The following is a 14,409-nucleotide window of genomic DNA, read 5'->3' as shown; positions in this document are numbered from 1 at the left end:
AAGATTTTTTGACTCAGCACCTCACAGACGGAGATCTCTGCCAAAAGATTCACGATGTCTCACTTCCCTCGATTAGAGAGCGGATCAGGGATGAGAAAGCAGTAACCAAAGCCATACATCTGGGGGAAGGTTTGGTGCCGTTGCTGGTGGCCACGTGGAACATTTGCATGGGTGTGTAATCGACCCTTGAGCCACGGAGGTTTGAACCACAGGGCTCCACTTGTACGTGGGTTTTCTCCATAAATACAGTGCTGTCAATGTATTTTGCTTACGGTTTTAATGGGTTTTTTCCCTAGCTTGCTTGAAGAACACATTATATTTTCCCTTCCCTTCCCCTATGGTCTTCTGTTAAGTTTCTCGGATTGCACATGTGAGTGAAATCATACGATATTTGTCTTTCTCTGACTGACTTATTTCACGTAGCAGAATACCCTCCAGTGAAAATTAAGCCACAAACAGAGAGGGAGGCAAACCATAAGAGACTCTTACACACAGAGAACACACTGAGGGTTGATGGGGGTGGGGGGGGGGTGGGGGGACGGGGAAAATGGGAGACGGGCATTAAGGAGGGCACTTGTTGGGATGAGCACTGGGTGTCGTATGTAAGAGATGAATCCTAGGAATCTACTCCCGAAGCCAAGACTGCACTGTATACACTGTATATCAGCTAACTTGACAATAAATTATTCAAAAATAAAATTGGAAGAAACCATTTTTAAAATTCATGGTCAGAAATGACATGTAACCATTTGCAGAATAAGAGCTGATATGAAAGATGAAGAGAAAAGAACCCATTGTATAATACATACACAACAGACGTGTTAATCAGCTGTTTATGTCCATCAGTAAGACTTTTTGGTCAACGATAGGCTATTAAGTTTTACGAAGAATACAGGTGAATTTTTGACTACGCAGGGGACTGGCATCCTTAACCCCTGCATTCAAGGAGCAGCTGTGTATTAATGGGTGTCCAGCCCACTCTGGCCCCGGTTGACAGAACTTCGAATTTTAAACCAGAGAGGTAAAAGGAATTCTATCGTTCTTAAATTTTACTGTGGTTACTGGATGCTCTTAGCCACAATTTAGGAAGCAGCATTGACATAGGATCAAATTCTAGGTACAGAATTGGTTCTGACCCAACAAGCTACAAATCCCCAGAGCCCATGTGGCCTGGGTCTCGTGGAGCACAAACAGACTCAGAACAGAAGTGGAATGCCCTAGGATTTCTGCGCCCTGGTCCCCACGTTCCCCGAGTTCCTCAGGTGGGGTCCAGAACTGACCCTGGGCCACGGCCAACCCTCCCGCCTTTGTCGCGGTGCCCTCTCCAGCCTGGCAGGCGACCCACCCACCCTGGCCTGGGACCTCTGTCTCTGCTTCCTTCCCTCTCTGCAGGTCTAGGGCATCCCTGGCTTCCAGCACACGGGGTACCTCTGGGTACCTTTCCTCCCACGTGCACCCCCTGCTGGCTGCCTCATCAATCCTAGGAGGGGGGCTGTACCCTTTTCCCGGAGAGTCAATCTGCCCAACCAGATGATCCACGTTTATTTTAAACAGGTGCTTTCCTAGGGGACTGAAAACTGGGGAATTTGTGGAACATGGGGTTATCTTGGAAAATCTGGTAGAGGGTGACCTAAGGATTGAACTGCTTAAACCATTAACCACACACAAAGTCGGTAGATGTATTGTTTGAGTTTAAATAATTGGCGGGATGCAGGCTGTGCGTGGATGAATGTAGGTGGACAGGACAGAGAGATCGGTGCAGCCCACAGCCAGGACCCCAGCCGGTCTGCGGCGATCCAGCAGCTCTCCGACCTTAACTGTGAGTGGATCCACAAGAAGACCGCCCCCGGGCAGCCGGAAGAGGTTTCTGAGAGCGAAACTGAAACCTATTCTCTCCCCCCAGGGGAGCTCCGGGACCCCTTACACAGATCCCATTTAATCTTATTAGACTTGTCCTAACCCCTCTCTGTTGGTTTCAAGCTGATTAACATATCGGAAGCAGAAATGAAAAGGCTGTTCGCAGGAGAAATGCCTCGGCACGAAAGAGGTGGTCTTTGTGAAGCGGACCGAGCCTGAGAAGTCACTGTACCATCACCTAGTGCCAGACGACACAGTGGCCGACGGCCCCACACCGGGACCACCGCACGTTATGACTTTACGTTCACAAGGATGACCTTAGTCACTAAGAAAAGGTTCAACTACTTTGCTTATCGAGGCAGAGAGGCAGAGACATATATGATGTATTTCAGGAACTGAATAGTTCAAACGAAAATATCTTGAGTGTGTTAAAAAGCATTACCTCTCCCCCGAAGAGTATCCAAATTCTCATCTCTGCGGAAACATAGCTGCCTAAATGATTCAGTCTCGACGCTCTCTCTCTCTCTCTCTCTCTCTCTCTTTAATATTTATTTTTGAGATAGCACAAGCGTGGGGAGGGCAGAGGGGGACAGAGGATGCAAAGCGGGCTCTGCACTGACAGCAACGAGCCGGATGCGGGGCTCGAACTCAGGAACCGGGAAATCACGACCTGAGACCAACTGGGACGCTCCGCTGACTTCATCGGACCCCCGGGTGCCCTAGTCCCGATGGTTTCTAGATGCCTGGGCCTTGATAGCAGGATGTCTTGCCTGACTTGATCACGTGGATGTTGCTCGACATCGCCTCTTGGGCGCTGGTCCCGGGTCGCCCCTGTGTGGGAGCGAAGCCGGGAGATAATGGAGAGAGTCTGGAGGGAAACAAGAATGCAGGATGGGTTCTCCAACGTGAGCACACATGAGAGGCAGTTTCAAATGCAGATTCCTGGGGTGACTGGGGGGCTCAGTCAGTTAAGCGTCCGACTTCGGCTCAGGTCATGATCTCAGGTTCGTGGGTTCGAGCCCTGCATTGGGCTCTGTGCTGACAGCTCAGAACCTGGAGGCTGCTTCCAATTCTGCGTCTCCCTCTCTCTCTGCCCCTCCCCAACTCACACTCCATCTTTCTCTCTCTCTCTCTCTCAAAAATAAATAAGCATTTAAAAAATAAGAATAATTAAATTAAATTAAAAATAAAACCTTTAAAAAATATATTAGAGGGGCGCCTGGGTGGCTCAGTCGGTTAAGCTTCCAACTCTTGGTTTTGGCTCAGGTCATGATCTCACGGTTTCATGAGTTCGAGCCCCGCATCGGGCTCCTGTAGAATTGTCCTGTGATCCCCAACTTTGCAGCAGGCTGAGTACCTCCCGGGAGGGGAGAGGAACCTCGGTAGCCTTGGGGGAAGGCAGGATGGACGGAAAAGTTTTTCTGAAAGGGGGAAGCTTGAGCTCCATCAGGGCTGAAGGAGACAGAGGAAGGGGGACCGGCTGTGCGAGGAAGCAGGGAGGGCCCGAGGAGGGGGGTCATCTGGGGACCAGGCACTGAAGGCCTTGGAAGCCAGGGCGGTGGCCTCAGTTTCCCCTCCGGCTTGGCACAAGGCCTTCTGCTCCCAACGTGGGAGGGGTGCTGCGTGCAGCGGGGAGAGCCCCCTGTGTCTTGCCCTTGAGGGGCCAGACTCCACAATCCCTTCTCCCTCTGCCTTCTCCCCTCGGACGGAGGCACCCTCCTCCCTGTTCCCCCGTAGCCTCTGTGGTGTCTCCCTGCTTCCGGGGCCCCAGCGGCTCAGCTGAGCTGGGAGAGGGGGCTGAGCTGCCAGCCGTCCGAGGAGCTGATCGAGGCAACAGGCTCCAAATGGAAGAGTTAAGCCTTTAACCACTTACTCTGAGGGTACCAGATGGCACCAGCAAGAGTCTAAAGCGAGGAGGAAGGGCCGGCCTGCCCCGTTCCGTTCCCAACCCCCCCGTGCACCTGCCAGGGGTCAGGTGGATCCGCCCAGACAGAGAGCTGCTCCCTAAACAAAGGCTCTGGTGGTTTCAGGGCCCCCCGGGGTGTGGGTGGGAGGCCAGAGGGAAGGTCCTGGAGTGTAGAAGTCAGAGCGGGGCGAAGTGTCCCCAAGCCTTCCCCTTCCCCGTGAGGAGCCTGGAGACCCCACCGGGGGAGCCCAGAATGAAGGCGCCAGGCTGGGGGTGCAGATGTGTGACCTGTCAGTGCTCCCCCCACCGCCCCCCGCCTCCCGCCTCTGGAATGCTGATGCAGTGGCTTGTTCAGCAGCCGTTTGGGACAATGAGGATGGAACCATGTTAGGACAGTGGAAGGACTCTGGGTTCTTGATGACCGTGGATCCATCGTATTAGCCCTGAGCTGCCACCTTGGCACTTCTTGATTTTTCTGTGGTGGAGGTGGGGTACCTTCTTTTAAAAAAATTTGTTTTGTGTTTATTTTTTGAGAGAGAGAGAGAGAATGCCTGAGCAAGGGAGGAGCAGAGAGAGAGAGAGACAGGGAGAGAGAGAATCCCAAGCAGGCTCCGTGCTGCCAGCACAGAGCCCAGTGCAGAGCTCGATCCCATGAACCGGGAGATCATGACCTGAGCCAAAATCAAGAGCCAGACGCTTAACTGACTGAGCCACCCAGGAGCTCCCCGGGGTGCCTTCTCTGTTAAATCTCTGTGGGTTAGGTCTCCACTACTCACAGCATGACCTAATCCTAACCAACCCACGAAGCCTGCTAGAGACGGGCGCGAAGGTTACTTGAGAAGACGTGCATTCTGCCTGACCTTCCTGTCACTACAGGTGTCCCTAAGGGAGTCAGTTACCGCCTAGACTTGTCTTCATGGGCAGATGAGCTTAAGGATCACTGCCCTGCCTATATATAGGGTGACCGTCTAAACTGAGTGAGGTCAAGTACGTGAAAATGGTTTGTATGTCTAAAACGATCACACATGGAAGGAGTCTGCACCTCCTGGGTAGGCCTTGGACCTTCCTCGGGTGGACAAGGCAGGATCCACTGGGCTCCAGCTCCATTTGCCTATTTGCTTTTGGGCTCATTTTAGGACAGACCGTTCCAACACACCACCTCCTTGGGAGTCACCATGGTCCATGGAGACAGAGCGGGGATGTGGTTGTGGGTGACGGTGAGGGCCGAAGAGGAAGGGATACCTCACCAGCCGACCTCTTAGCGAGACAGCAGCTCCTCTGACCTCATGAAGTCTCTTCCAGAGGACTCGTCCACACACGCAGGGTTGCTGTGCCTCGTTACCTTACTGTTTGTTTCATTCAGGCGTAGCACGCGATTGGTCTCGAAGAGTCCTGGCTATGCTCACCATCCTCCCTGTCCTCCCCATCAGAAGAAACCTCTTATTACCATCAGCTGCCTAACCCATCACAGATGGTCTTAAAAGAAATGCCAGAGAACAAAGTTCCTTTGATCAAAGTATCTTCAGATGCGTCTACTCTCGTTATGCCCTGGTGATGAAAAGCAGCAGGAATGTTCCCCAAAGAGTGAAAAGGAAATGAGGTCAGCAACATCAGGTCTAACCGTGGGCATCCTTGCCGGCCCTCAGCTTGGACTATAATAACAGGAGCTTCAGTTGATGGGGCACTCAGGAGGTGCCAGGCATGGCTTGCGCTAAGAGTTTTAAAGCCCTCAACCCTAGTTGACTAATGAGTTAACTGAGCCTCAGGGAAGTGAAGTAACTTGTCCAAAGTCCCCTGGTTCATAAGCTGGAAACTTGAGATTCCACCTAGGTCTATCCGACTCCCAAAGCCCAGCGTACTTTCCATGACTTTTCTGCTGGAAGTTTCCACGCTTGGTATTACGCAGCATTTCTTAATTTTGCATCCAGTATTATGTAACTAAGTTGCACATTAAAGGGGGTCCTTTTGATCTCTCTGGTTATACTGACGTCTCTTTCCCCTAAGTGCCTTCCTAATGATGAAACCAGGTCTCAAGGGAAGAGGACCCCAAACTCATCTTATTAGATCATTGTGGTATTCAAACAAAAATAGCGTCCGTTGGTTTATCTTGTTTGAGAACCTTAAAAGTCTTCCATGTTTCCCCTCTCACTGCAAAATAATGTGTTTTTGCAAGGCATCCTGCCTCTTGCTCAATTTTGTGTTGAAATATCTTTTTGTCGTGGGTGTCCACTTGGAGGCGGCTGCTTTGTCAGCTGGTGTCGCCTGGTGTCGCCATGTTGTGGGAGGGAAAAAAACGCCAAATACTCCGGGAACAAAGCCAAAAATGGTGGTTAGGCCTGTGGGCTTTAGACTCTGACTTCAAAACATCTCCGTCTCCTCACCTGTAAAGTGGGGAAATGGTAGAACCTACCTGATGGGGTCATTATGGGATTAAATGAATGCCCAGTAGTAGAGAGGCAGCGTGAATAATGGCTGTGCACGTGATCTTTGGATTTGAATTTTTAAAATTTTTTTATGTTTATTTATTTTTGAGAGAAAGAGAGAGAGAGCACGAGCAGGGCACTTGGCAGAGAGAGAGGGAGACGCAGAATCCGAAGCAGGTTCCAGGCTCCGAGCTGTCAGCACGGACCCCGACGCGGGGCTCGAACACAGGAACCATGAGATCATGACCTGAGCTGAGGTCGGATGCTTAACCGACTGAGCCACCCAGGTGCCCGTGAACTCTTCATTTAAATCTTCACTCCTCCACCCCAGAGCAAGTTACATGATCTCTTGATTCTTGGAGGATTCTTGGATTAACGGGTTCCGCAGACTCCTGTTCACTTCACCTGTTCACCCACCAACTCCCAGCTGAATCAATCCCTGTTACAGCTTTCCAGGTGCTTTATGGGACAACCAACTTACCTTGGAGCATCTGGATGGGTTTTCACCTCCTTGGAACCTCCTTGTCTCTCACTCACCCTCCGACGCCTTTTTTTCGAGCAACGGGAAGCAAAAAGCCTGTTTAGCCACTGTCTGGACCACATCTCCTACTGATGGCAAACTGGTTCCCTGTAGATTATTTTGGTGGCTCAAGCTGGTTGGCACACTATTTCAACCTTTTTGTGACCGCACACTTGGTTCTTTTCCTTTCTGACCTAAAAGTTTCGACCACACAACCTTTAGCTCTGACCACCCCTGCTCCCCATCAAGCTCCTTTGGGCTTAGTTGTAATCCTCCCACTGACCAGCCCTCAAGATGGCCTTAACAAGATGGGAGTCGAGATTCCCTAATTCACCAACAAGCTTTAATGGAACCTCCAGTAAACCTACAGCACTTTGCCAACACTCTTAGAAACCTCAGTCCTCACAGCATCCCTGTGAGGTCGTTGTTGAAGTATCTTTGGCTGCAGTGGTCCAGAGTCGAGCCCAGCAGAGTTGGTAAAGACTGCCCGTAGCATGGTCCCAACCGCTTGTTAGAGGAATCACCCTTAAGAAAATTTACCAAGATAGTAGTTTTCCCATCTCCGCACTTTGTTGGTTAGGGTTTTCCATTTGCTTGGGTTTATCCTTTCAATCCCTTTGCTAATTAAATCTCTGACAAGTATGTACTGGTAAGAATAGACACTGTCAATGTACTGAAAGCAAAACTCCTTTCTGTTATTGATGATAAACCATTTCAAAGAAGACCAGGCTGAGTCTAAAGGGTTTAGGTAATTGTAAAGGGAAGGCAGAGACAGTAGTTCGTGGCCACAGGACTTGGCTACCTCCGGGCAACACACAAGGCTCGTTAGGTTAATGACCGATGGGGCATGGATCTGGGCCTCTGGCTCTTTGTCTTCCTCTGGCTTCTTCTTGTCTTGCTGCCTTCTCTCTTTGACCACAATGGCGCACTTCCCGTAGGCCTTCCTCGCCACATCACAGAACTCAGAGAAGAGGCTGTCTTCCTGTTTGATGCATACCTCATCTCTAAGGAACGTCCGGTACTTCCAAGGCACCCATCCTTGACTACCACCAGCATGCACGATACACCAAGTTGGAGTTTGCATGAAACACCCGTCACTGAAATCTTCTCCGGTGACAAGACTCTCGGCAATATTGGTTTCTCCAAAATATATGGTCTTAAATCCATCATTTTGCAGTGTTTTCAGCGTTTTCAAATATTGGAGGCATTGCTTCCTCTTGATGTTATCGAATGGATTTCTGGTAATGATGTTTCTTAAAAGAGGGTTTGCAAAATGAGGCATGGTGTCTTCTCAAGGGTTTTTAAAAGCCTGCATGTCTCCATCTGTGCAGCTTTGGCAAGAGTGACGTGATGACCTCACAAAGGGCTTTCTTACAGCGAGGCCAGTCACATAGATACACTGTGGATTTCAAAGCACCGCGAAACACATACTGAGAACAATTTTCTTCTGGCTTATATGATATGGGAACGGGAAATGCGAACCACGAAAAAATGTTTCTTTGACATCGCTTCTGCCATGGTCTGGGGCAGAGATTGGCAATCGTAAGAGTTCGCTAGAGCTGTTGTAACAACATACCAAAGACTGGCCAGCTTAACCAACAAAGTTATTTTCTCATGTTCCCGGAGGCTGGAAGTCCAAGATCAAAGTGTCAGCAGGTTTGCTTTCCTCTGAGGTCTCTCTCCGGGGCTGGTAGATGGCCACTGTCTCACTGTGTCCTCACATGGCCTTTCTTCTGTGTGCGTGCATGTCTCTGGTCTAATTTCTTTATGATCTTTATGATTTCTTTATGTTGGATTAGGACCCACCCATATGACCTCATTTTACTTTAATCACCTCTTTAAAGACCCTCTTTCCAAACACAGTCACATTCTGAGGTACTGGGGATGGTTAGGGCTTTGACACATAATTTGCGGGACGGAGGGACACAATCCTAACCACAACAGTCCTTTAACGGTGATGAGCCAAATTTATGACGCCTTTCCGATGGGTTCATGAGGACAAAGAGGAATATTTACATTCATTCATCCATTCCAAATGTATTTATTGAGCACCTACTAAGCACCGGGCATTGTGTCAAGAGCCAGTGGTACAGCGATGACATGTCCAGTGAGACCTGCCCATGGGTGTGGGTTAGTCTGCGTATGCATGGAGTTCACAGGTGGAAGAGGAAGGTATGGCAAATAGTACAAAAGAGTCAGTCTGCAAGCCTATCTTTCATTGGCTGCCAGTTCTTGAGTGAATTCAGGAACCCATCTGGAAAGCACTTTTGATTTATACACTCAAGGCAAAAGGACACTTTGCTTTAAATGCTAGCGGCCTCTTCAACTGCCTTTGTATTTTCTTGTTCCCTTCCTTAGAGCTAAAGATGTTTCCTAAATGTGCAAAATAGATTCCCTCAAATGACAATGTGGACGAGATGATTTGTCAGGTCCTTCACTCAGTTGCTGAACAGATGAGTGTTTCTCTTCCACCAGGGTTTTCTTGGGACTCAAGCTTAGGCAACCCTAGACAGTAAGATTATGCCAGCCTAGTAAAGTTAACACGAAGCGTGTGCTCTCTGGACAGCCTCTCAGAGACCAGGATCAGGGAGTTTGGGTTGGTAATTAGCCTGTGACCATTTTCTCTTTGGATTTTTCCAAAAAAAAAGTGGGGACTGTTTTTCAGACCAAATTTGATAGGAATTCCAAATATGTGGAACAGGAATGTGGCTGCTGTGGCTGAAATAATGGTGGTCCCAGAGTCACCCTGTTCAGCCAGCCACCCTCTCTCTCCCCTGTCCCAAGGTACCTTGTGCCCTGAAACAGCAGTGTGAGAGCAGTATATAAAGCAATGAGGTCGATTCCAAGACAATTCTTTGCTTTTTTCATCCAATGTTTAGTTATGGATATGAGAAACACGTTCAGAAGTATAGAAGAGAATGTATCATATGTTATCTTCTGTGTAAATATATATGTATGAGTAAATGATAAATAGATATGCACATTTACTTGTATTTTCAAGTAGGATAAACAGAGGATGAACCAAATATAAATTAAAATTGCTTACCTATAAGTGGAGGGATAGAACAGGAGGGACAAAAAAGCAGGAGACATTGGCTTTTTCGAATGTATCTTGTTTCATAGTTTTAACCAGAAAATGTAGACATTTTACATTTTTTACAAACGAAAGGAAAAAAAGAAAAAGAAAACAAAGGATCTCGAAAATATGCAAATAAAGCCGAAACTAACGAACCTAACTGCTTCTCCTGTCAGTAACAGCAGCAACAACAAAATCACTAATCCCAGCAGCAATGTATACTTCTCTCTAAATATGAGACTATAATCTGACATGGGTTCATCGCTGTGTTTCCTAAATTTCACATCTGAGTGAAATCATATTTGTCTTTCTCTGACTGACTTATTTCACTTAGCATAATACATTCTAGTTCCATCCACGTTGTTGCAACGATTAGAGGAATTGGAGGTCCTCTCGTTCTAGGGGAAGGAAATGTACAAGATGAGTTTGGGACATCTTGTCCAGCCTAAAAGCAAAGAAACCATCAGAGACTACTAAGTTCTGTGGGAAGAACCCAAGAGTCAATTTGAAAGGTTCCCATGGGCTAAAATGGAAGAGTTTGAACATCAACCATTGAAGAAATAAATGAGGACTCCAAGAAATTGAAGCAGAACGAAGGTATGAAAACCTCTGAGTTCAAAACAGCAACAACAAATCAGACACACCAATTAAAAAAATACTCAAAAAACCTGCTAGTTGCCCGGAGGTGGTATTGGAGGGCCCCACAGCACTATTTCGCCTATTAATAAATAGAAGAATCAAGCACTTATCTGGACTTTTCTTGTGTTGATTCCATTCCAGAGTGGGAAAGGCCAGGATGGCGTGTCCAAGCAGATGTCACTTCAAGGTGGCGGGTGTGAATGTGGCCCCGCTGGGCAGGCAATGGGAGTAAAGTAAATCTGAGCACTGGGGTTGTGTGCAGGGGCTCTGGTACTGGATAAACCTAGGATTAAATCTTAGCTCCACCCCCAGTAGCCTCAGCTTCTCTCTGTAAAATGGGGAGAACACCTATCTCAGAGTACTGAATCAAGGACGTAGGAGGTAGCAAACATAATCTACTGGCATGGAGCTTTATAAATGGCTGCTTGTTATTGTTGAGACAGACTGGCTGAGAAGACAGACCATAAGAGAGCTTGGCAGTGACTGATGAGAAAAGAAAAAAGTCATGGAGGGAAGTCAAGGAGAAGAAAAGGAAGGAAAAGTTAAAAAAAAAAAAAATCAAGGCTGAGGACCAATATTGAAATGAACTAGATTGTCTACCCTGTTGCAAAAAAGGAAAATATCCCCTTCTTCTCTTCCTTCCCTCCCTCCACCTTCCTTCCTTCCTCCCTCCCTCCCTCCCTCCCTTCCTTCCTTCCTTCCTTCCTTCCTTCCTTCTTTCCTTCCTGTTTCTCTTTTTTTCTCTCAGCTTCATCAATAAATCTTGAATGCTTCCAGGTTCCAGGCAGTATAATCTTGGAAAGACTGGAGTCTCCTGAGGTCCCCTCAAGGAAGGCGCCATCTTGTGGGAGAAAAGAGTCAACAAAGAGTCTCAGTAAAAGGAGATGGGCCTTGGTTGGGGAGGAAAATTCTAGAAACGGGGTCTCAAGGGAAGGAGACCTTTCAAGGAGGAGATGGAACAAGCCAGTTGTGGAAACCTGGGGACGGCAGTGGTGAAGAGCTTGTATTTCAGCTGAGATAAATCCTTTAAGGAGTTCCTAACCTCTTTCCTCAAGGCTTGACATGGGGACTGTCACAGAGTTGCTGAGGAAGGGGTAAGTTACAAAGGAGCCCAGAGAATGTGTGGCCAATGGCGGTTCTAGAGGGGACTGCAGCCAGCGAATTGGAAGGTTTCTCTATCGAGGGGGACGATTGGATTAAAGAAAGACACAAAGATGTCTTTGCAAAACAGAGGAGGGGTGGAGGGACCAATGGCTATTTAGGAGGCACACCCTTTGTTTATACCTCCTCTGGACACTTCCTGCTTGCTAAGCAGTCTCTTAATTAAATCTCTATCCCTACTTGGGAGATGAGAGTACTTCCTGGTATTTCAGGATATGGGAAGCTCTAGAGGGTTGGGAAGGGGGTTGGCTGTGGAAGAAGGGGAGGATCTGTTAACCTGTCAGAATCAAAATTAAAAAAATGTTTTTCTCATTACCTTCTCTAAAAATGTTTATTTAAATCCAAGTTAGTGTAATAATGGTTTCAGGAATAGAATTTAGCGATTCATCACTTACATATAACACCCAGTGCTCATCCCAACAAGTGCCCTCCTTAATGCCCATCAACTATTTAACCCATTCCCCCACCCAACACCTCTCCAGCAACCCTCGGTTTCTATCCTGTAGTTAAGAGTTTCTTATTGCCTCCTTTTCTGTTTTTATCTTATTTTTCCTTCCCTTCCCCTGTGTTCATCTGTTGTGTTTCTTAAATTTCACATATGAGTGAAATTATATATTTGTCTTTCTCTGACTGACTTATTCCACTTAGCATGATACGTTCTAGTTCCATCCATGTTGTTGCAAATGGCAAGATTTCATTCTTTTTGATTGCCAAGTAATATATTCTAATACACACACACTCACACACACACACACACACACACACACACCATATCTTCATCCATTCATCAGTCAATGGACATTTGAGCTCTTCCATACTTTGGCTATTGTCCATAGTGCTGCTATAAACATTGGGGATCATGTGCCCCTTCAAAACAGCACTCCTGTAAATACCTAGTAATGCAATTGCTGGGTTATAAAGTAGCTTTATTTTTAATTTTTGAAGGAAACTCCATACTGTTTTTCAGAGTGGCTGCAGCAGTTTGCATTCCCACCAGTAATGTAAAACTGTTCCCCTTTCTCCACATCCTCACCAACATCTGTTGTTTCTTGAGTTGTTAATTTTAGCCATTCGAACAGGTGTGAGCTGGTATCTCATTGTAATTTGGATTTGTATTTCCCTGATGATGAGTGATGTTGAGCATCTTTTCATGTGTCTGTTAGCCATCTGGGTATCTTCTTTGGAAAAGTGTTCCATTGATCTATGTGTCTGTTTTTGTGCCAGTACCATACGGTCTTGATGGTTACAGCTTTGTAATACGGCTTGAAATCTGGAATTGTGATGCCTCCAGCTTTCTTTTTTAACATTATTTTGGCTATTCAGGGTCTTTTCTGGTTCCATACAAAGTTTGGAATTATTTGTTCTCGCTCCGTGAAGAACGCTGGTGTTATTTTGATAGGGATTGTGTGGAATGTATAGATTGCTTGGGGGTAGTGTTGACATTTTAACAATATTTGTCCTTCTGATCCATCAGCATGGAATGTTTTTCCATTTCTTTGTGTCTTCTTCAATTTCTTTCATAAGCTTTCTATAGTGTTCAGCATACAGATCTTTTATTTCTTTGGTTGGGTTTATTCCTAGGTATTTTATGGTTTTCAGTGCAATTGTAAATGGGATCAATCCTTGATTTCTCTTTCTGCTCCTTCATTGTTGGTGTATAAGAATGCAACTGATTTCTGTCCATTGATTTTATGTCCTGTGATTGCTGAATTCATGTATCGGTTCTTGAGGGTTTTTGTTTTTTGGTTTTTTTTTTTAACGTTTAATTATTTTTGAGACAGAGAGAGACAGAGCATGAACAGGGGAGGGGCAGAGAGAGAGGGAGACACAGAATCTGAAACAGGCTCCAGGCTCTGAGCACAGAGCCCGATGCGGGGCTCGAACCTACGGACTGCGAGATCATGACCTGAGCCGAAGTCGGACGCTCAACCGACCAAGCCACCCAGGCGCCCCGGTTCTTGAAGTTTTTTGATAGAAACTTTTGGGTTTTCCACGTAATCGTAGAAAGAGTACCATGTCATCTGAGAAGAATGAAAGTTTGACTTCTTCCTTGCCAATTTGGATGCCTTTTTCTTCTTTTTGTTGTCCGATTGCTGAGGCTAGGACTTCCAACCCCATATTGTACAACAGTGGTGAGAGTGGACATCCCTGTTGTGTTCCTAACCTCAGGGGGAAAGCTCTCAGATCTTCCCCATTGAGGATATTAGTTGTGGGTCTTTCTTATATGGCCTTTATGATCTTGAGGTATGTTCCTACTATACCTCCTTTCTTGAGGGTCTTTAGCAAGAAATGATGCTGTACTTTGTCAAAGGCTTTTTCTGCCTCTATTGAGAGGATCATGTGGTTCTTTTCTTTTATTAATGTGATGTATCGCATTGATTGATTTGCAGATATTGGACCTAACTCCACAGCCCAGGAATAAATACCACTTGATTGTGATGAATAATTCTTTTAACATTTTGTTGGATTCGGTTTGCAGTATCTTGAAAATCGTTGCATCCATGTTCATCAAGAAGACTGGTCTGTAGTTCTCCTCTTTAGTGGGGTCTTTGTCTGGTTTTGAAATCCCATTACGCTTTAAGTTAGAAACACAAAGCTTAGGTGTTGTAGATAATGATTTTTATTAAACCATAACACTTCACTCACCGGAGGGAATGCTGTTGGAATTGTTTTGTGTCATCCAGGCCCAGATTTCACCTGGATTTAGGAGTGTAGATACAGATCCTTAAAAAGGTGTCTGATTTTTTTTTTTAATGTGTTACATACTATAGTCTTTAACTTGCTTTTGTAAACCTAACAATAAATCACAGATGTTTTCCCATGTTAA

General features: G+C 46.5%; 1 protein-coding gene across 1 annotated transcript; it reads right to left on the bottom strand.

Moving 5' to 3' along the window:
• Positions 1 to 7,027: 7,027 nt before the first annotated feature.
• CC2H21orf140 (chromosome C2 C21orf140 homolog) lies at positions 7,028 to 8,263 on the bottom strand. Its single transcript, XM_042903302.1, has one exon. The coding sequence runs from the start codon at positions 7,986 to 7,988 to the stop codon at positions 7,233 to 7,235; it is 756 nt and encodes a 251-aa protein (XP_042759236.1). The 5' UTR covers positions 7,989 to 8,263; the 3' UTR covers positions 7,028 to 7,232.
• Between the last annotated feature and the right edge of the window lie 6,146 nt (positions 8,264 to 14,409).

This window comes from Panthera leo, chromosome C2, assembly GCF_018350215.1.
Source record: "Panthera leo isolate Ple1 chromosome C2, P.leo_Ple1_pat1.1, whole genome shotgun sequence".
Lineage (NCBI taxonomy): Eukaryota > Metazoa > Chordata > Mammalia > Carnivora > Felidae > Panthera > Panthera leo.
Note: the sequence above shows the minus strand (reverse complement) of the source record. Positions and strands in the feature narration are given on the sequence as shown.